The 22921-nt window shown below is 52.2% G+C and overlaps 1 protein-coding gene across 2 annotated transcripts in view; it reads right to left on the bottom strand.

Annotated features, from left to right (window-relative positions):
* Window positions 1-22921, bottom strand: part of Shank2 (SH3 and multiple ankyrin repeat domains 2) — a 445228-nt gene that overhangs the window by 122970 nt on the left and 299337 nt on the right. For both annotated transcript variants that reach the window (XM_005351593.3, XM_005351595.2), the window contains 2 exons: window positions 7738-7820; window positions 6096-6220 (listed from right to left, as the gene is read on the bottom strand). In XM_005351593.3, coding sequence (XP_005351650.1) covers window positions 6096-6220; window positions 7738-7820 — 208 coding nt within the window. The remainder of the gene's footprint in view (window positions 1-6095; window positions 6221-7737; window positions 7821-22921) is intronic.

Raw genomic sequence — 22921 nt, 5'->3', positions numbered from 1 at the left:
CCCAGCACTTCTGACCCCTGTCTTCCTTGGAGAGCTCCTGGGGTACCCATTTATCAGCTACAGAGACAAATCAATGAACTTAGTTCCAGATGTCATTTTTCCAACAGTTGTTGAGCGTCCATGATCTCAGGAGCTGGGCTCCAAGCCTCACATCTTATTTGCAGGTAAGGAATGGAGAGCCCTAAAGTGAGTGTGTGCCCAAATAAATTTATCTCAGGTGACTTAATTCTCGTACTACCCCTGTTTCCAATGAGGCAGGGAGTCCTCTCATGTGTTTATGAATAATGCTCTCAATGGATGATTAGGACAGACTGGGTCTTAGCTGCCTTTCCTGCAAGCCTTGCTGAGGTCCGAGGCAGGGGGATTACAGCCTTGGAGGGAGGAGTAGCTGCCATCACGCCAACTGGGTTAGAAGCAATGACTTGGGCAAAAGTGTGTAAGAAAACAAGACTTGTCTTTAAGGACCTGACTGAGAAAGCTTTTACGGCATACTCAAACAGTCTCTGAGGAGAACACCGGGACATCCCTCTTCACGTTTTCGCTTCAATACAAACCGAGATTATAAAAAAACAGTTCCCAGCATCTCCAGTGCAAGTGTTTAATACGAGGAAAAGGTAATTAGTGATCTGCAGCGTGGCTGTGCGAGGATGAAGGATATTGCCGCCTGCTTTAATTGCACGGGAAAACCTATTTAGGGAAATTAACACAAAAAACGAGATCGGCCACTTCAGGGCTAAGAAAACAATCACAAAAACCATAGGAGTCTTCACAGCCCAGCACCGGCTGGCTGGCTGGTGAGGGAAGGCCCCGGGGACAATTACTAACACCAGAAAACCCTCTCCTGGATGCATGCCACCTTGGCCCAGGAGGCCAGGACACCACTCCATAGTGCTCCATAAACTTCTTCGAAGGAATGTTCCATTTGCAAAATGAATGCGATGCGCGCTCTCTCTCTCTCTCTCTCTCTCTCTCTCTCTCTCTCTCTCTCTCTCTCACACACACACACACACACACACACACACACACACAAATGAACACTATAGAGAAGCTGAGAAACAGAAAAGTCTGAAGCAAGTGAACAATGTTATTCTGTCACGGGTGTGGGGCGAGGAGGGCAGGGCTGTCGTCCTGCCTGTAGATGGGATTACACAGGTGATTTTGGCTCTGTTTTGTTCACTAAGCAGAACTGCACTATACCTGACGGGCATGGAGGACTCCTTGTAGGGATTTGTAGCAGATTCTGGCTGTCCCTTCTTCCCATTCTCTTATTATTTTATTTGCGTGCTGTGATTGCTAGTTGCTTTCAACACAATTCCCCGAGGATGAACTCCTAGATGTGAAATTGCCTGCTCAGTTCTCCACTTCCTGTAACTGTTGTCATGTTGGCCTCCCCAGAATTCCCGGCACTCTGGCCTTTGCTCTAACAACACAGACGTGTCGTCACCAGCAACAGGTACGATGGTTCTGAAAAGCAGTTGCTAATTTGAAAAGAGAAACAAGTACAATGTTCTTTGCCTTGCTTCCTGCCCTATGCACAGGCGGAAGCAAAGTGTGCAGGTCTCAGCTCTGGGAGGAGAAGGGCACCTAGTTAGGCAGCCTGGGCAGGGTTGAGAGTCTCCCATAATCTAACTGTGACTGTGGGAAGCGACCCCAGTTCTCGGTGCCTTACTTTCCTTATCTGCAAGACAACGACTGCAGAGGCCGTTTTAAAAATTCTGTAGAGATTAGAGGGAGAAGTATGTGACAGACTGGTGCACCTTAATGGCAGTAAATAAGGACACGGGCCTTTGGTGTCACCTGTGGCAGACACTACTTGCTTGCTGTGTGTTTTTGTTTGTTTGTTTGTTTTTGTTTCTGTTTTTGTTTTTCTGGTAAATTGGCTTAAGGGCTACTAGTAAGACATGGGGTATTTCAGTTCAAGAAATAAAGCTTGTTTTCAAGTGCGGAGCCTGTGGGAAAAACTCCACCTTGGCCCTAAGGATACTTCGGCTTCTACGTGTGCAAAGGGGATTTGGGAGCAAGCCGAGGCAAGAGCCTTAAGCACCCACTCTGCCCAAACCAGAGGGCCACTATCCTGTCTGCTATCATGGTGCAGCTGCAGCTGCATGTGTATGTGCATGCGTGCAGAGGTCAGCGGTTGATGTTGACTATCTCCAGTGTTTCCACAATATTTTTCCAGATGGTTCTTCTCTGAGCCTGGAACTTTCTGATTTGACTAGAGTGACTGTCCAGTGAGTGCTGGGATTCTACTGTCTCCGGCTCCCCAGATGCATGCCTAGCCACCCCATTTTTAACATAGATGCTGGGGATCTGAAGTCCACATGTTTGCACAGCACTCTCTTGGTTGACCTCTCTCCCTAGCCCCTTGCTCAGCTTTAAAAAACAACACTGTGCCCAAAGTCCTGCTTATGGCTCCGGCCTAACAGGCTGGGGCTCAGACCAGACCTTGTGTCATTAACAGGCATTTTTGATGAGAGCAATGCCAGCCAACCCTCAGAGGATGATGGATCCACCAGCCTGTGGGACATCACAGTGACAGCCAGTTCTCCTCTCCTCATCCTTGAATAGCTGTCCTGTGCCAGCCACGCACATCTTTCCATGACTTTCTTGGCTGCTGGAGTTTCCAACCTCTCACCTGACCTGCACTTGCCCAGCCACTCTGTCCTCTGAATGCCCCCCTAGTCACTGTCACTTGGCTGCTTGTCATGTCTCTTAATGACACTGCCATTGGTGTTCTAGCACAGGGCTCCCTTTTCACAAACTCTACCATCATGGGAGGAAAATGCTTTAAAACAAAAACAAAGCCCCCGCTTATACTAAGTGCGCCCAGATGTTTCTCCTTGTCGTGATTCCCTAAGCAATCCGGTCTAACAGCCATGGACAAAGCCTTTACTACGCAGTGTAAGCATGGAGAGAGGCTCTCGTGTCCCAGAGAAGCTGAGTGAGTTCTCCGTCGGCATGGGACCACTTTCTACAAAGAGCCAGAATATCTCCCAATCTTGATACACTGGGGGGCTATAGCTCCCCTCTGTAGTCAGTGAATGATGAGTGTGTGGGCATGTAGAGCCACTATGATCAAATGCCCTCATACATGGGGCTCACACACACCCTCACTCAGAGCTGAGGCGACCTCTTTAAGAGAGCTGAGTTCTCGTGCTGACACTGGGGGTCTTTTATGTTGCTGTTATTCTATCCTTGACTTCAAGATAGCTTGTTGATAGGGCTGGCATGAAGGCTCAGTAGGTAAGAGCAGTTGTTACCAAATCCAAGAACCTGAGTTCAGTCCCTGAAACCTACATGGTGGAAGGGGACAACTGATCCCTGTAAGTTCTAATCTCCACATGCGTACTGTAGCATTCACGCACGTGTGTGTGCGCTCACGTGTGCACACACATACAGAGTATATATTAAAAGATTTAAAAGGTTGACAGAGCTTTACTCAAATCTTATGATTGCTTTGTGGGAGAAGTGTGGTTATCAAGGAAAGAACAAAACAACAAACAAAACCTTCCCTAACACTTTATCAGGACAGAAAGATTCTAGAAGGTAGAGCCAGAGAAAATCCTGTACAACAGGAAACCCTTCATTACAGGCTCCAGCACCAGGCACGATGACAATGTCAGGGCAATCTGACCGAGCTACAAAAAGAGGAGTGGAGCTTTGTGGATACTTGAGATGTTAAAAGTCAACTCTCACTTCTAAAGTGGCCCCCTGGTCCTGAGGTTCAAACCACAGCATGTAATTTTAGAGAGAAAATATGAAATCTGACATACTCTGCAGATTCAGGCAGCGGAGAAGGCTTGCTAAGGGGCACAGGGAATCAGGGCCGCATGCCGACACTTAAGGGAGCTTTGCCCACAGTCACCCCAGGCTTCATGGGGTGCTCGAGGGGACAGCTTCACCCCACACGGATTCATAAGGGATCACATAAAGCTTTTTAAAAACAATCCCTCCAAGATGGAAAGCTATTCACTGAAAATACAGAGAAGCTGTCCCCTGGGAAGTACATGCCTGTGTAAGGGCTTATAAACGATTTTAATATCCCAGTGACAAAAGCCAGCAGCCAAAGAAACAACACAACTCGGGGAGGTGGACTTAAATTCAGGCACCTAACAGAAATTCTGAGTTCTACCTCAGGAAGCCTGGGGAGCAGAAGAGGAGGAGCCTGCTCCCCAACCCCAGGGGCCAACCCTTCTGCACCCCACAGCCCCATCAGCAGCACACGGCTGTGATAAGCAGCCTTGTGGGACCATGGCATGCTAAGTCCTTCCGTAGGCCATGCACAAAATCATAGGACCACACACAGCCCTACCAGGCCTCAGGGGCCAAGTCAAACAAACCTAAAATCCTGGAACTAAGAAGTTATATATGTGTGTGTGTGTGTGTGTGTGTGTGTGTACATATACATATATAGTCAAAGTCAAAGGAAGTGCTACAAGGACAGAAAATTGTGGGGTAGTATGCAGGACATCCCCAGAAAAAGTGCTGCCCCAAGCACTTCCACCTCAGAGGCCCAGGCTTCTTTTATTGACTAATTTATCACAGAAACAGTCAAATGAACTGAACATCAGGGGGTACGCGTCTATCTGCAGCCCTCATTTATTATTGAAACCCATATCAACCTCCTGGAGCTCCCTCTCTGCCATCACAAGGCCACCCACACAGCACTCAGAGCCCCAACCCCAGGCCACGCCCCCTCTGTCTCTGGTGTCTCTCACACACAGGAAGAGGGTTTGCGTCACAACCGCATCCTACAGAAGATGATTCAACTTTGTCTGCATTTCCAGGAGGGCTACAAACCCCATGAACTCAAGGAGCTGCAGCCAGCTTCAGCGACTCCATTCTGGAAGAGATTCCAACTGTTCCAGCACACAGGAACCCGAATTGGCCTGTGCCTCACTCAAACCAAGCGCTGGGAGGTCAAGAGTAGTTCAAAGTGCCTTTCAACAATGACCTGAGAGTCACACATGACTCCTTACCTGCCTCCAGCCCTAACAGTTGCCCTCTCTTCTCTCTCCATTCCTGTCAGTCCCTTACCGGTGCGGACAAACTCCAGAGAGATATGCACAAGGCCACAGATAGAAACCACCACAGGCAGCTGCCATGGAAGGCAGGGTAAAGGTTTAAAGTGCAATCTCACTGGGACAGGCGAGGGTGTCCTCTTTTATGTGACCGATATGCGTTGAGGTCACCCGGGGGGTGGAGACACCATTGGCTGGTGAGATCCACCTGTTCATCATCTCCACCTGAGTGTGAGTTCTGACACACTTGAGGTAAGACTCAGAGTGAACACGGGGAAACAAAAACTGCCAACAAGGTCCATATCTGTTGAATCTGATCATTAAAAACGCTGTCTTTCCAACCACATTCTTCCGTTCACCCTGCTTCCGAAGAGTAACAAGTTCTCTCACACAGTAAGAGTAAAAGCAACACCTAAACCCGCGAAGAGGTGGGATGCCCTGAAGCACCAGGATGCAACTGTCTCGCTGGCCCCAAACATCCAACTGCAGGTGAAACTCACAGAACCAACACTTGCACACAAGGATGTTCCTCAAACGATCAGATGTCACTCTGCTTCTGGGTACCAACCGAAGTTAGTTTCAAAAACTTCTGGACATCGCAGATTCCTCTCCGCCCACTCCAGCCCTTTTCCTTCCCCTGCCTTTGCCCCATGCTCTGTGATCCTTAAAGACCATCAACCATGCAATGAACAGAGACCAACCAACTCTTAGTTACCCGCAACACACCTCATGCTAGCCAATACCACAAGAAGGCTTGGTGACGTGCCCTTAGGATGCAGGAGCGGGCAAACCACCCAAAGATCTGTGTGGCCCCAGCATCATAAAGATGTCTCCATCTTCCTCTTGAAGACCCATGGCCAAGTTCCGTGTATGCTTTATCCTCTCAAAGAACTATGAAGTTGACACTCAACATCAGGGACAGAGGAAACAGCAGGGGTGAGGACACTCGGGAAACACAAGCCACGCGGCCTAAGTCATCCACCATCCTAGTGGTTGTGCTCAGAAACACAACCCTCTCCCACGTGAGAGTCGGCGCTCTCCCCAAGCAGCACGATACAAACACCTGTGCCCTACCTCAATCAAGAAGTCCCCGGTCCTTAGTCCGGCTTGCCACGCAACCCCACCTTCATCCACGGACTCCAGGTACTGCAGGGCTGGAAATGCCGGTGTCGGTGTAAACTCTTCAATGGGGGTATCAGCTAGGAAGAGAAAGAAGTTCTGCATTGTGAGTCTGGGGGATGTTTTCCGAGTTAGTCATCCCACTGGCCATGGGACCCTGGGAGGAAGACAGCCACTACATCCCCCATTGGGAAGCAGTGGTCCTGGCTAGCTCTCCCCAGAGAGGGAGGGGCTCATTACTCACATGCACATCCGTGCTAATGTAAGCCACAGAGCGGGGTGCATGCCAGTACCCCATCATGCCTCTTAGCCTCTCTGCCGAAATCATGGGATAAAGTACTCTGCGGTACATGTCTACACGTCTGTCATTTTTTTAAAAAGTATCAATGACTAAACATTTTCAGTTCTAAAAATGGAAAAGTTCCTTCCTCTACCACACAGAGCTAGGGAAAGACCATACTGAAATCGGCTGCCAATTTCACAGCTATACAGACTCGCAACCCAGGGGATTCAACTTGGAATAGGGACAGAGCACAGTGTTGACCCAGTGGGTGGCTGCTGATTTGGAACATGCTCTGAAGTCTCTCCAGGGGGGACCTGGCTTTCTGTGACCATCACATGACCAGCGTGCCTCTCAGCAGAGCAAGGCTGGGCTTCTGGGGCCCACGGGGCTGCTGAGGGACTTTCTCCGTCCTCCTGAGAGGCCGGGGGTGGATGGGTGGGAAGGTGTGAAGCCCGAATTGGGGGAGGGGAAGGCACACCACACAGGCATGGACCTGCACCCTGGGGGTGGAGAAGGCTCTGCTCTTCTCTTTTTGGATGGATTGCCGTGGGCGGCCAGAGCCTATGACAGGTGGGCAGGCGAGTCAGGGAAGGAGGCCTCCCGCACAGGTACAACTGCCACATGGATGACCCCCCCACCTGCCTCAGGAAGATGCCTCTTCTTGGGAGGGCTGATGCCATTTTGCTGTAGTTAGGAAGGGAAGCCCCACACTAGGGGTGAGCATGGGGCACTGCTTTGGGCTGTGACCCAGAGCCTCCCCTTCCCAGGCCACAGGGTGTGAGCACTACCAGCTTAGTTTGTGGCAGAGGGGACCTTCTATTCTCCTTGCCTTTGCAAAGTCACCTTAGAGGTGAGTATCTGGACACCTGCCATCCGTGGAGCTGAAACCCGTCCCCAGCACAGGCCAGCTTCCGGGTACCTCAAACTTGGGCTGGGCCATTCTGGATATCTGAGATCAGGAGCTTTGAGAGCTGGCGCACTGTGACTGAACTGAAGCCCAAGCTGCAGGGTCTCCCCAGGACTGAGAGAAAAGGGGGGGGGGAGGGAAGGAGAGAGAGCAGCTCATTTGGAGCAGCACTGTAGATGGAAAATTAAAAACAATGCCTGCAGGAAGCCTCGATGTTTTCGGAGGAAGGCAGAATGTTAAAGAGCATCGTTGTCTAGCAACCAAGTGCCCCCAGGAAAATGCTTGTTTCATGCTTATTTCCAAGCTAAGGAAGGTTCATCATACAAGCATGTGTATTACACACACACACACACACACACACACACACACACACACACACACACGAGAGGGGATCCCAGAACGCTTACCTTTTGCCCCTCGGAGCACGAATCCAAAGCCCTCGTTGTCTTTCTTCTGCAGGACCACCGTCTTGTCCTCAATAATGCAGTCACTGTAGAGAGAATTCCGGGGATAGCGACCATTATTGTAACCGGTCATCATCACGGTGGCTGCTCCACCGCCGGGAATGCTCATCATCACAGCCAATTAATCACCCAGCTCGGATCCAGGCAGCATGGAGGAGCCTGGGCAGCAGCTCGGTGCAGGAGGAGCTGGGGGTGGGGGGGTAGCAGGATGGGCGAGCGGGGCACAGTGGGATGTGGAGGGGGGCGGCGGGCGCAGGAGCCAGCCGGGGGAAGGAGTCATGGATGCTAGAGGGGCTGCCCAGGCCGCCAGGGAGCAGGGGGCCCAGCTTAAGGGACCTGGGGGTTGGCCAGGATGCCACCGCCCAGAGCAAAGAAAGTAAGTGGCCCGGGTGGTGGTAGTGGCGGCAGAGGCAGTAGCGTGGTGAAGGAGGTCCCCAGGCCTGTCTCGGCCAGACGCATCTTCCAGGGAAGCAGAGGAAATCAGCCGGAGGAATAACCAAGAGAGCTGCTTTGCTTTGCTATTTCTTGAAGGGGCTTAAAGAGGAGATCAGGTTCTTTCCGCTTGTTCTGTGCACGAGCCAGCAGCAGGCACTGGGGACGCAGAGACCTGTGCTTTGCAGCCAGCGCCCCCTCCCTCCCTCTCCCCCGTCCTAGGGAATGTGGTGTGCAGCAGGAGCCCCCACAGTCATCTGATGAGCCCACAGTGCGACCGGCGCGGCTGCCTGGGCGTCATCCCGCGCGCAGAGGATCCGCAGGCTGGGCTGGTGGCCGGCGGGAGGGGGAGCTGCCAGCTCTGTGTCTCTCTGGGCCACAGAGGCCAAGGCTGAGGCACCGGTGAGAGAGTGAGGGGCTCAGGCCATTTCAGTCCCACCAGAGCCAAGAAAGGCAGCGGCTCCCTCCCGAGGAAGATGCCTTGCTGAGGACTGAGAGGCCGGCAGTGTCCCCATTGCAGGAGGACTGAGAACCACAGGGTTCACCTCTTTGTAGAGCATTTCCATTTTTAAAGGAAACAGACTGAAAAACCTCAACTTTGCTGTTGCGGCTAAAGCCGCCTATCACCAACATTAACAGAACTCCAGCTGTCCACCTGGAGGTGCGCGCAGGGCATACAGGAAGGAAGATGCTGCCTACTGACTCGAGAGTCACCAACTGTGGCCCTCTTTGGCCTTTTTGGTGGGTGCGGAAGGGCAGGAGACAGGGCTGTCTGCATCTCAGATTCAGCCATTGCCCCCGCCCCCCGGAAGTAAGTCAGAAGGCAGGAAGTCTGGGGGTTGGGACCTGGAGAAGGAGGGAGAGGGTTTTCTTTTCTCAAGTCCCAGTGGGAGGTGTGAGCACAGAGGACACGGTGGCCAGAAACCCCAACGGAGGGAGTAGCAGAGCCCTGGGGTACAGAGGAAGCAGGGAGTGAGGAGCAGCTATGGGCTCCCAGTCCTACAGTGGTGACAGTTCTCTTTGGCGGCTTGGGGTCTACAGAAAGCACAGGATTTAGAGTCTGGCCTGCAGGCAGCAGCCGACTAGGACCCGGCACCCTGGAGCTGGAGGAGCCATGCAGCCCCATCTAACCAGCCTAGAAGGCCAGTCCAACCTTCTGTCATTGCGACACTAGGCTGACATTTCCAGCTATAAAGTTCATACTTAACCATGTAAAGTTGCAAGGAAAAAAAAATAAGACAATAGAATCTTAGAATGTTTGAGCAGTTTTATCATTTTGGGTTGGCCCTGTTAAAGCTGCCTTGGGTACATGTGGCCAGTGGTCTGCCAGTTAGACACTCCTGGTAGCAGGTGAGGAAAGAGCAGTGACTTTTTTCACCGTTCCCATTGGGCAGGTGAGACTGATGATGTTGGGGACCCCGTAGTCACTCCTCACAGGGTCATACTAAGTAATGCCCCCTCCCACCCCCGTGCTCTGTGTTCTGGGCATCGGCTATGGGGAAGGCAACATAGGCTGGGCAGTGACCCAGGCTGTGAGCACAACAGTCTAGGCAGGATTACTAGCCATAGAAGTCTGAGAAGGTATCTGAGAAGCTGACCTCAAACCTTGCTCTGTTTGCTGAGACATGCCGCCAGCCTCCTAGGTCATGGGCACAGGTGTATGAGACCTCTTATACTCAGTTCTCAAAGGCTCCTGCGGCACCAGGTCCCACTGGGGTGAGGAGAACCCATGGGTGAACCACTAGGCTGGCCTGCAGAAGCAACAGGCCCTGTGGCCTCTGCTTCCCCTATCGACAGGCTGTAGCACAGCCCACAGTCACTTGGGGCTGCTGTGGTTGGATGCCACAGTACCTGTGATAGTGTGGCTTAGTGACAAGGCCCCAGGGAACCCCTTTCAAGTACAGTCAGTAACTGGAGAGGGCCTGGCTAGTAGCCAGTTCCTGCTATCACATGACTGCTTGGGAGGAGAGCTGGGGTGGGGAGGGACTGGTGGCTGTGGATTCAGGGACCTTACAAGACACCGGGTGAAGCAAGCTTATGCCGGACCCTTCCATCTTCCCACTTTTGTGCCTGCCCTCAATTTCTGGAATATAGACTCAGGACTCTTACTGGAGACCCCTTTCTCCTCCAACTTCCCAAAGGAAAGCCACCTGCCTTGGAGCCAGACAGTAGAAACCTTGTGGTCCCTTTATGCACCTTCTTAGCCACGAGAATGTTTCTGAGCTTCTGCTGCTCAGCACAGCCCCCCTTCTCTCCATGTACATTAGCAGCCGAGGGCTGGTTGCCCTAACTTGAGGGTCTCAGAGACGATGTCAGCATGGTCCCCTGTGTCCAGGGGACCAGCAGCACTGGCTTTGGCCTGGCTCAGGACAGAAGTCATGGAAGGCTCCCAGAATGCATTTCATCAGCCAGCAGAACCTGAATGCACCCAGACACTTCCTCACACCACAGCCACAGGGACCTGCTCAGAGCAGTGGTGCTGTCTGGACACTGGCTGTCCCCTGACTGCTTGGAGGGGCAGGAGTGTCACTGAGCCTGTTTCAAAGTGAAGTGTGACTCTGAGCCCAAGGTCATCCTGACCTTCTATGCCTCTGATCTTACTCTATAGAATGAGAATGACAACCACAGGTATGGCTGTGGAGGGGGGCAGAAAGAGGGGGCTGAATACCCCTTGAGACCCTGCACTGTCAGGGTGGCCCCTGGTGGGCAGTCAGCTGTAACACACAGGGATTACTTTCAGTTTGAAAGAGTCACTGTTAGAGGCTTCTTCTGCAACCCCAGGCCAGAGCCTTCTCCCAGAGTCTGATCTTTTAAGACCTTCCTGGCTGGTTTCTGCTGTGACAGCCCTATGTGTACAGAAAGAACCCCCCCACCCCCAGCCTCTCATTCCTGGAAAACTGCTTCCAGTTCCTCCTCTCAGTGATGCTTCTTAGGAGCTGAGGCCCACCATGCACCCACCGCCCTTACCCACCAAAAGACCTTGGGCCTAAACCCTAAATTCAGACATCTACCAGCCTGAAGACGGTGGGTAAACCTTAGGAGTGGAAAGTGAGTTCCCACTGACAGACACACCACTGTGGGCAGATCCAGTGCTGGCAACCCTGCCCTCAAGATTCCGTGTACCCTCCTGGGCCAATGCCCCCTTCTCCCTAAGGGGCTCAATCTCCTATGAGACGCGAGCTGCTTACAGATCACCCCAAATGCTCAGGGGCTGGCAGAAGCTGAGGCAGGGGTGCAACACGCGGCAGAGGGGAGCTGGGTGGGAGATGCTAGGGATGACTGCAGAGGGAAAGGCTGCCCTGGACTAGCTCGGCAGCCCCTTCCTCCTGCATGAGTAAGTTGGGTAAGCACAACTCAGCCTCGCTGGCTACTGCTGGTGCTTTCCCAGAAGCAGAGCTCACACTGCCCCAGAAGATCTACCCTCCAGAGGCAACCCAAAGACACTGCCCACATTTCACTCGGACATATCTGAAGCTCCCCACACTCTGCACACTGCTCCTGGGTGACTCCGCTCAGGCTTCTGCTGGAGCCCTGTTCCCTTACCCATCACTGACCAGGTGCCTAAAGCATCCACTGTGGATTCCCAGGAAACAAGGATCCCCAAATTTCCTACTTTAAAAATCCCAGTGTTTGTTGACTGGACACAAATACAAGCCAGCAGCATGCTCTCTAGATTTGTGTTCTGCACAGGGAAGGGGAGTTCTAACGTTCTACCCCACATGTACCCTCCTGTGTCAACAGTTGCCTTCAGCAGGTGTGATATGGGGTAAGAGTGGGCACATACATGGGTACTTTGCTACATACAGCTGCAGGGGTTGTGTATGGTACATGTCAGAGAACACTGCCCACAATTCATATATATGTGGTCATGGGTGCATCACGGCCTTGTGGACATATGGAAGAAACTTAAGAAGGGGCCAGGTTCCTTTCCTAGTTCACATTAAGGTAGGAGCTGGTCCATCAGTTGCCATGGAGAATGAAAGTGCTGTTTATACAAGAAACACATTGACCTCTAGGAACCACATGCAGAAGGCAGCCATGTTTGCTCTCATCCCCAAGATCCACCTTGGGTCAACTGACCAAGTGCATGTGGAGTTTTGTGGGGACTGAGGTCTGCCACAGAGTGGATTGAAGGACCTCCCCGACATGGCATGCCTGAAGGGGTTTATGAGGTCCACCTTGTAGGACTCCATGTGGCCAACCAGAGTGGCATTTATTTACTGTTTAGTTTTTGAAGAAAAGGCTTCACTTTGTAGCCCAGGCTGGCCTTGTACTCCTGGTGATCCCCTGTTTCAGTCTTCTGGGTTGCTGGGATTAGAGACGGGAGCCATCATACCTGGTGTGGCATTTTCCTGTCTCTGTGACAAAACACTCGACATAAGCCATTCAAGGAGGGATGGGTTCACTCAGCTCATGGTTTGAGAGTGTTGTCCCTCATGGTTGGGAAGGCAAGGAGGCATGAGGTGGCCGGTCACATTGCACCCACAGTAAGGAACCATAGAGGGATGAATTTTGGTGCTCAGCTTGCTTCCTCCTTTTTATCCAGTCTGGGACCCCAGCCCATGGGATGGTGCCCCCCCCCACATTCAGGATGGGTCTTCCCTCAGTGAAGCCAGTCTAGAAACTTCCACAGGCATACCCAGAGGCTTGTCTCCTAAGTGGTTCTAGACCCCATCAAGTTGACAATATTAATTTTCTGGTTTCCAAGTGTTTAGAGGGGCCTGAGGGACATCTTCTTCTTGTGGGGCAGCACTCTAGGCCAGGAAAGGCTGCAGGCACCCACATAACTCCTTGCAGTGCAACTGTTCCTACAGTAGGGCAAACTTGGAGCCATGGACAGCCAGGCCTTGGCTGAGGAAACTAAACAAGAGGTGTCCCATATAATTGTAAGCCAGTCTTTTAGGGACAGGACCACCTTGGGCAGATTGATCCTGAACACGGGGTTGTAGATGTGGACTTGGGCCACTCGGGGTTCTTGTGGCAATAACAACCTTGTCAATCAAGTTGTTTTGGTTTTTCTTTGATCATCTGCAAAAGGATTCTAGCCTTGGGCCAGAGGTAGCTGGGGCCCCATGTGAAGCTGCCACAAAATAGTATATTAACTCAGACATTTGTAGTGAACTAAGTGTCAGCTGATGGCCTACTGAGTGCTTGGCATCTTGGAGGGAATAGACTAGGCTCAGTCTGGACCTACGGAGACATAGAGTATAAGTGTGTTGGATGGCACATCCCCACACACGGACACCCTAACCTGATCCCTGGCTCCTTGGAAGCAGGGTGTTTCTAGAGATGGGCACTCTGGACTTAGGAGCCCATGAGACCAATACCTGTATCCTTACCAGAAAGGAGCAGAGTGAGCTAGAGGCTCAAAGACCTTAGGAAGAAGCCACAAAAGCTGAGTGGGGTCTGGAAGGATGTAACCATTATCCAAGAACCAGAAAAGAATCACAGTCAAACAAGAGGGGCCAGTAAGAGGCCAGGAACCCTCTCTTTCCGGGGAGCTGGAAGCAGGGGCAGGGCTACCCATGCCTGTGATCTCTGGATCTGGCTGGTGGAGTTAGGAAGACAAACAGACGTGGTGGTCACAGAAAACTGCCCAGCTGACAACAGAGGAGTTGGGGCTGTGAGGTTCAAGATGATCCTCCCCGTAGAGAAGACAGGCACAGCATGCACAGGCGTGGACGGCTGTGGTGAGGCATGAGGGAGGCTGCAGAGCAGGGATCCCAGCCTGATGTCCAGGGAGGCTGGGCTCCACCTTCACGCACATAGCTAGAGCTGGCACCTGTGCAGCAAGACCTCGAATCTGTGACAGCTCCAGCTGGCCCCTCCTGTCATCCAGGAAGGCCGAGATGACAGATAAGCACCTGAGCCATTCCTTTCCTTCAGTGAGGTGGACACACACAGTGGCTGGAATTTAGTCTTGGGGTGAAAGCTGGCTACTCTTTCCTGAACAACTCTCCCTGGGCCCAATCCTGCTCCCTGGAGGCTACAGATGCTCTTTTGTGTGTTGGGAGTGGCCCATGGTGTGATAGAAGACACAGATCTATGGCTCTTCAAGGAGCCACAGTGGAAGCTGAAGCCAGGAAGGTTCCATACAAGAGCTGGGTGTTACAGGGACCCAGACATCAGGAAGCCACCCAGCACTGGTGCAGACAGAGGCCTGCAGAAAGGGACTTCACAGACCCTGCTGGGGTGAATTCTGGCCAGCTGAGCCTATGCAGCTGTGGAGGCTACCATCAGGAAGTGACAGCGGTATCCACAGTCATGCAGATAAGTGGGGACTCCATTTGTCCCCAGGCTTTGGCTTCAACTCCCAAGCCTATTTGCAAGCTGGGAAATAAGTTTGGTGCCTCTCAAATGCACGGGGTGTAAGCAGCAACATAGCAGCCCGCCTTTAGATGAATTGTCTCTGGAATCTCACCCGGGGTCAACTCCATTTCCTGTTAAATCTGGTATCTGTAAACATCATTCCTTCAGGTGTGAAAATCACTTGTAAGCTAGATTTTTCTCACCTCAGGAGAATCCTCAAGTGCTGTTGGTTGCTAAGAAGTGTGTGCAGGCACCGCCAGGCAGTGGCCACAGTGACTCAGCTGAATGGGTTCAGGGAAAATTTATTTTAGACAATTCCAATGGCCAAGTGAAGGCCGTGGGCATGCTGGGAACATTCACTAGCAGTGGGGTGGGCCATGGGGAGGCGGGTCTGCTCTCTGTCAAGGGGCATGCGATGGAAATCCAAGATCATCTTTCTGAAGCACTTGCAGGACAGGGAGTGGAAGGCTGAGGGGGCATCCCCATTGCTCCTGTGACTTCATCTCAGGGCCGGGCTGTGCAGGAACTGGGGCACTATTAGAAAGACGTGTCTCCAGGGAGCAGCAGTGACGGCAGATGCCCTAGAAATTTCTGGATTCTGCCAATCAGGAAGGATGGGGCCATGCAGGATGAGGTCAGCTCCTCTGTGGGGGGTAGGGAGGTGCTGGGGCACCGGCCAGGACTTAACAGGTGTCCCGGCTCAGTCTGTGGAGCTGCCAGCTAGGCCCTCATGCTGCTGGTGCGGGCAGTCGGCCCAGCTCACGGAGGTAGAGCTGGCTGTAGATGGCACAGAGGGCCTATCTGTGGGTGGGCCAGGGGAAGGACAGCCGGTCCAGAGGAAGGCTTGGAAACCTGCAGGTGGACAGGAGGGGTTTCTCATCATTTGTCCACTTGCCACCAAAATGGGGATCCTCTTGGCTTTATCCACATATGGTACCGTCCTCTAACATCCTGCTTCCTGATTGGAGCAGGATTGGTAAGACTATCTTGCTTCTGGGCCACTAAGTCTCATGCCGGATCCACTTGGGCTTTCAGTGACAGTCAACTAAGGATGTTACTGGGAACCAGAGTTGTGTCACCTGTGGGTAAGTGATGGAGACAGACATGGGCTGCACTCCTCCTGGCTCCTGGGAGCCACTCTTTCTCTGGATGAATGGAGGCTCCACCCCTTCCCATGGAAACCGCACACACGCTCCTCAGACGCACACTTGCCTATGCCATTTCTCAGATGGGCCATTATGAAAACGTCCTGCCGGTGTTTATTACAGCCATCTCCTTCCTCGTTGCTAACGTGATAAGCAATACAACTTCTTCCTGATGGCAACAACCATGAGCAGAGAACTCGATTCGAATTAAATCGTCTCATTACCTTTCAATAAGTCACCCGCGAGTGTTGCCTAAGCACCATCCGGTGTGCTACCTGCCAAGCACACTTCAGGAAGATGGTTCCAAATGCACCTTGACTTGATGACAATGACAGCCGCTCCCGGCTAAAATGAGGGAACCATGCACAGAGAAGGGAAGGGGGACCCAGAACCCAGGTGGGATGCGTCCCAGTGTCCTGAACCCACACAGGGTCCTTAGAAAGAGTCCCCTTGCTGGCTTTGCCATCCTCACTTGTAATGTTGGTGTTGGCCGCAGCTTTAACCCACCCAGGCTGATGAGGAAACGTTTATTTGAGAGGGGTCAGGCACAGAGCAGGACCTGGAAGCCTGCTGCATTCTGGGAATGTAACACACAAACAGATATTGCCGTGTGCACCCCGCCCTCATGTGGCTGTTAGCAGGAGAGTCTTAGATGCTCTGCTTAGAGCATGTGATAGGACATACCTGTAGGCTAGACACAAGGTGTTCCCACTGAGGGGGCAGATGAGGGTCAGGGACCCATGAGGGAGGGACAGCAGCCTCCTTTATTCTGGAGCTTTCAGGAACCTAGGATCTTGCCCCTGTGGCCTGAGGTTTCCCTCCATGAGCCCAGCTGGACATCTCCAGAAAGGCAAGAGGTAGGGTGGCCCACAGCACTCTGGGAGAAGCTGATTCAAGCTAACAACTGAGGAGACAGAGTAAGTGCCAGGGAGAATGGAGACCATTTAGGTGCCATTCTCCAGGAACTACCCCGCAGGCGCTCCACTCTGACCCTGAGACAGCATGGCTCAGGAGACCAAGACAGAGAAAATACTTGTGTGTTTTCTCAAGATTCCCTTCCAAGTCCTGCAAAGGCCCATAGAGACCTGATGCTGGGTCTCCCCTAAATTCACTCTTCATTGTATGTATGCATGTATGTATACACACACACACACACACACACACACACACACACCCCCCTCACCTTAAATCAGACAGTATTACCTTTCCCATTTAAAGTACTCCTTCTGCAGAACTTCATCATATTGGGAATAATATCTAAAATCTCCACCATGATCAGGCCCCCGCCCCTCTCAACTCCCTGTACTCCAGCCGGGCTGCCATCTCCCCTTCTGTGGGTAGGTCCCACTCATGAACCACGGTGTCTTGGCATGGCCCATGCTCTCTGCTCAAAGCTGCCACGAACTTCGGGAGCCAGATTGTTGTCATAACATAGGTCCTTCAGTGACTGGGGTGCCTTATGGATGCTGGCCCTGGCAGGATTGAGCAGCCTGTTCTGGGCAGAATGCCCACACATGGTCATCCACTGACCAGAGGGTCTCAGTAGCTACTGGTTCCCTGAGTGACATCTTAGTGTAGCCAGTGAGGCATGGGTAAGCTCCCTGCCCTGTTCTGATGGGACATGGGACTTTCATTTTTAGAATCAGGAGTGGCTCCCTCCCAGGTTACTCCTGCAGGAGGTCAGTCTGGGCTCCAGTGCAAACCCTGCTCCCTATGGCACCTGATTTTGTGGCCTGGGGAGCCTCCAGACTGGGAGAGCATCCAGGCCAAGTCTGCTCTGGAACCCCAGCCTCCACGCTGTGTGGAACATTCTTTAGAGTCACCACAGGGCAGCCCAGCTGCCTGGTATTTTGCTGAGAGCAGGTCTGTTTGTGCCTTTCCCTCCATCTACTAATTAGAACGACAGATCAGGCCTGCCCCATCTGTCTGTCTCTAAGCTAGCCCAAAAGGACCACACAAACAGGCCAGGAAATAGGCACTGGCTCTTCTTATATGGCTAGCCCCCAACTCTGGTCTGTGGGGTGAAGTAGGGGCCACCCTCGGTGTAAACCACTGGAATCGGTGAGACAGCTCAGCAGGTGAAGGCACTTGCTACTGAGCCTGCCAACCTGATTGATCCCTAGGACCCACACGTGGAAGGAGAGAACTGCCTCCCGCATGTTGTCTTCCTACCTCCACAAGAATGCCTTGGAATGTGGACTCCCATACACAAATAAATACAATAAATGTCAATTAAAAACGTGTGACTGTCTGTTGGAACCCCAGATCCTAGTGAGGAGGCCCCACAAGGCTTACCCACCCTGAATGCCTTGAGAAGCCCAGGTTAGGTCCAAGTCACAAGACCGAATCACAGCTGGCCCCATGCCCACCTGCTGTTGCCCGCTCCGTCTGCTTGGGAGCACCACAGCGTCAGACCGTGTTCTTCCATAAGCAAGCTCTGAGGTGTGAACATGGTACTGTGTTTGCCCACATGGGGACAGGGTTGCCTCTGGCACACGTAGGCTGCCTGGCACAGGCCACCAGCCTGCACAGCCATGCTATACCAAGCTCCGTGGATGCGCCTCAACACAGAACTGAAAAGAACTCCATAGCAGCACTGTCATCTGGTGGGGCCACAGGAAGCCTGTGGGGTTCACTGTGGGTGGAATCCCTTTAGCTCCTCCCCAGGTGCTGGCGCTCAGAAAGAGGACACCATCACCATAGTGGTGCTTACAAAAGTAGTTAGGAGTCCTAGAGGCATTGAGATGGAGCCTGTCCTTTCTGCTGCCCTCCTTCTTTCTCTCCTTTTATAGAAACAGGGTCTCTATTAATTGACACTGGCCTCAAACTTACTATGTAGCCGAGGCTGGCCTTGAACTCCTGGCCCTCCTGCCTCCACCTTCCCAGTGCTGAGATTTTAGGCATGCATCATCACACCTGATTTTTGAGGTGCAGGAGATTGAACCCAAGGCTTTCTCCATGTCAGTCCAGCACTTTGAGCCACATTCCTGGCTCTACTTATTTGGGCTTTTTTATTATTTATTTATTTTACACAGGGCCTCATGTAGCTTGGGGCAGCCTCACTGTACAGGTGAGTCTGGCCTTGAACTCCTTGAAGGCCCCAGAGCTGCCACCACCCCCAGGCAGAGGAAGCACTTTAAGATCTCCATATTCCAGATCAGTGGCTGATGGCTTTTCCTATAAAGACCCAGTGTGATTCTGAAGCAGTCCTGCTAACAAGAGAAAACATGGGTTCTGTTTTGTTCCAATAAAGTTTTATTGACAAACATACAGTGGGCCTTGGGCTGGGTTTTCTCAGGCCATGTCTTCAGTAATCTGTCAGGATGTAGGAGAGACACAAATACCACACCTATGTGATATGGCCCTGCCTACAGCAGAAGCTATGAGAAGACTTCATTTTCCTCAGAAGCTGTGACACTGCCGGTACAGGTGTGCCTGGATTAATATGCCAGGGAGCTATGTGGAGAAACCAGATCACCCGTGTCTTGCCTGGAAAGGTCTGGAGGCTGGGATGGAGAGCCCTCTGCACAAAGCAAAGTGCCCTCTCGCCCTCCCCGAGCTTGACTCACAGTTGAGGGCTGCCTGGACTCGGCCTTCCTGAGCAATAATTATCAAGTGGAAATTAATATGCCAATTATCATAATGACTGTGTTCATGGGCTCCGAATGCTCTCAGCGGAACAGACTGAGCTTCCGGTTTCCCTAAGAGAAAGTGACTTTCCTTCTTTGGTCTTATTGGAAGCACAATCTCACCATATAAGCCCAATGGCCTGGAACTTACCATGTAGCTCAGGCTGGCCTCACACTTATAGCAATCCTCCTGCCTCAGCTTTCTGAGTACAGATGTGAATCACCATGATAGATAGTGGCTCTTTATAGACCAGAGGATCAAAGGCATGGAGACAGAGAAGGAACATACCCGGAGATGGAGTCCAGCTGGGGGTGGGGGCGCGGGCAGGAGGCAGTGTTCCGTGACCTGGATGCTGCCCAGCTAGAGGGTCCTGAATGCTCACAACTCCCCCCCCACCCCCGATGACAGAGCTGGCTCCAGCAGCTCAGCTGAGAAGTGGCTGAGCCGCCACATAGCATCTCGGATGCTCTGATACTCTGTCAGTAGATCATGTCCAAAGCCTAAAAGAAAAGCCCCAAAGGAGGTGGCACCCCGATCCCATGGGCTGGCCAATGAGAGGAGAAATGAGGGTTCCACACAGAAACAAGCACACAGCTGATGTCAAGTGTGAGAGATTCAACCAGGGGCACCCCAGGATAATGTCTGAATGGAGAGCCTTTCTTACACCCACACTTCTATGTGCAGGGAACTGAACCCAGGGCTTCACACATGCTAGGCCAGCCCTTTACCACTGAGCTGTATTCCAGCCAGCTGTATTCTGGCTCCTGCCTGGAGTGCTTTTCCTGCTTGCTAACTCTAGCTGTTCAACTCGTATTCGCCCCTTAAAGCCCATTTCAAACAGTCGTCATGCCTAGGAGGCTCTTTGGACGGCCCTCAAGTGACGCTGGTGCCTGCAGCGCTGAGGCCAAGCCTCATCTCATTCCTCCCTCACATCCAGCTTCCAGCACAGTCTCTATTCCATTCCTTGGTTTACGTCCTTCCACAGACTCTGAAAAAGCTAGCCACCTGCTTTCCCACTCTCCCCTGCGGCATGAACCATGAACAGCTGCAGCTATAGGACATGGTTTTAGCCAATGAGATTAGAGAACAAATCTACCAGGGTCTCTGGGAATTCTTCAATGACTTGGGACACTGGAGAAGCACCACCTTCCCCAGCATCCCTGCAGAGATGTGTTATGGCGGTGTGAAAACGGGAGCGCTAGCAGCCACTTTGCAACCACGAATAAAGAGCCAAGAGACTGGCGGGTAGCAACTGACCCATGGAACAAATACTGGTTTTGGCCACTTCCAGACTGACCACCGAGGTTGCAGGCTCATCGCGTGAGATTTGTTATAGCCAAATGCTTTCTAGTGGACACAGACAAATATATATGGAGAGGAACAAACAGGCAGGAAGAAGGATGGGCTGTGCCTGGCCCTCCAGGAAGATCTAATCACAGCCCCTTGTATGTCATGGACAGAGGTTAAAGACAACCGTCTTCCCTGGGCTTAGCTGCTCTGAGTTTTACGAGTTCTCTGAGTGTTCCAGATTCCTGAGCATCCCAGCTAAGCTGTCTTGCATACAGATGGTTGGGAATAAGGCCAACCAGAGTGATGGCATCTTTAGGAAGATAATGTTAGTGGTGAGTGATAGATAGGATCCTAGCCACAGTGTGGTCAGGGGAAGTCAAGGCAGGGCCTGGGCCTGACGGCTGGCAGCTATGTGGGGATCTGAACCTGTTATATAACTCTCTCCAAACTGATGGCCGCTCAGCCACATCTGGGTCCTGTACCATGCCCTGAGGAACCTTCAGGACTCAGCCTGTCCAGCCAGTTACCAACTTCCTTCTCTGCCCCCAGCGCATGGCCATTAGCCCTTGCTCTCTGAGTATCCTGAGGGCTGGGCGGCCACCAGCTCTGGTTGGCTATCTGCTATTCAGACAGTTGCCTGCTCAAATAAAATTCCACGTCCCTCTTCTGAGGGGCACAGTCCTGACTTGGAGACTGCACACCTGGCCCCACAAGGTGACAGTGAGCCTGGCTTCTTGAGTGGCCTCGTCTAAGGAAGATCACTGTTTGTGAGACATGTGCCTTAAGGCTGTCAAAGAAGTGATGGCCACTGGTCACCCACAGCCTCACCCAGCAGAGGCCTCTCTTGGGCTCTTCCAGGAGTCTGTCTCCTGTGCTGGCCAGACTCTCGCAGACTGGGGGTACTCCCAATTTGTCCACAAATATGTCTGTCCCCAGACACTGTAGATATCCCCAGACACTTGCTAGTTCCTCCCTGAGGAAGAGCTGTTTGTCTCAAGTCCTTACCTGTGCAGGAGGCTCCAGGCTTCCCCTCCCCGTCCCTTCCTCTAGCTGCTTCCCTAGCTCTAGTCTCTGGCTCTAGTCACCGCTGCCAGTTCAGCGGTGTTGCTGGATCCCCCAAAGATGCAGGCAAGCTCTCTGACAGGCCTCAGGTATGAGGTTATTCCTGTCCTCTGGCCCCTGACCCCTGTAGTTTCTTTTCTTCATTTCTTTCCTGTTCTCTAAGTTTTCCAAATTTTGTCCCCACATCTGATTATCCTTCAGACCTGTGGCTGGCCCCTCCCTCTGCACCCATGATGCCCTGCTGGGCTGTGGTCTGCTCTGGCTGAGTGCTCTTCTACCTATGGTCCCCCGGGGCACTCGCTAAGAACAGCGTACCCACTGGACCAAGCAATCCAGCCTGCCCTTGAAGGTGGGCAAGGGCACCACATCCTCCTGATAACCTCGCTGCTGGCTCACAGCTCTAGGGACAAGCTCCTTCCTCAGGTATCTGGATACTCTGTCTGTACTTAAGGCATCTGCTCTCAAGATCACAGGCCCAGTGTACCTGCCATGGTACACTGCTCAGCCTGGACCCCATGATCATGCAACTGGACCTTGGCAAGAGACACACAGAGAAAGGTCTAGGAAAGTGGGGGGTGGCACAGGCAGCTGCCAGTCAAGAAAGCTGTGCCAAGAGAACCAGTGTTCCTGGGGAAGACATGACCAGTGACTGAGGATGGACAGTGTCCCCCAATTCATGTCTACCCAGAATTGCAGTGTGTGACCTGCCTGGTAACAGAGGTTTTGCAGATATCATTAAGATGGTATGGGCTTAGGGCTGGAGAAATGGCTCATCAGTTAAGAGCTGTTTCAGCACCCACAACACACAACCATCTAAATTCCAGTTCCAGAGGATCTGATGCCCTCTTCTGGCCTCAGTATGTACTGCATGCACATGGTTCATATACATAAATGTGGGTAAATACACACAAATAAACAAACAAATAAATCTTAAAATGAAAAGATGTTATGGGATAGTGAGATGGTCCATCAGGTAAAGACACTTGCCTCTAAGCCTAGTAACCTGAGTTAAATCGCTGGGACCCGCATGGTGGAAGAAGGAGACCAATTCCCACAGGTTGTTCTCTGACCTCCATGTGTGCACGCACGCACACAGAGGGTACCCTAAATCCAATGAGTGTTCTTATATCAGACAGAAGGGGACAGAAAAGTCCTGAGGACAGAGGGTGCAGTCACTAGTCACTGGCATGGAGCCACCCAAAGAGGAAGAAGACCTGAGTGGCTCCCCTTCAGGGTCTGCAAAGGAAACAGTCTGGAGC

This window comes from Microtus ochrogaster, chromosome 8, assembly GCF_000317375.1.
Source record: "Microtus ochrogaster isolate Prairie Vole_2 chromosome 8, MicOch1.0, whole genome shotgun sequence".
In the NCBI taxonomy this organism is placed as follows: domain Eukaryota; kingdom Metazoa; phylum Chordata; class Mammalia; order Rodentia; family Cricetidae; genus Microtus; species Microtus ochrogaster.
Note: the sequence above shows the minus strand (reverse complement) of the source record. Positions and strands in the feature narration are given on the sequence as shown.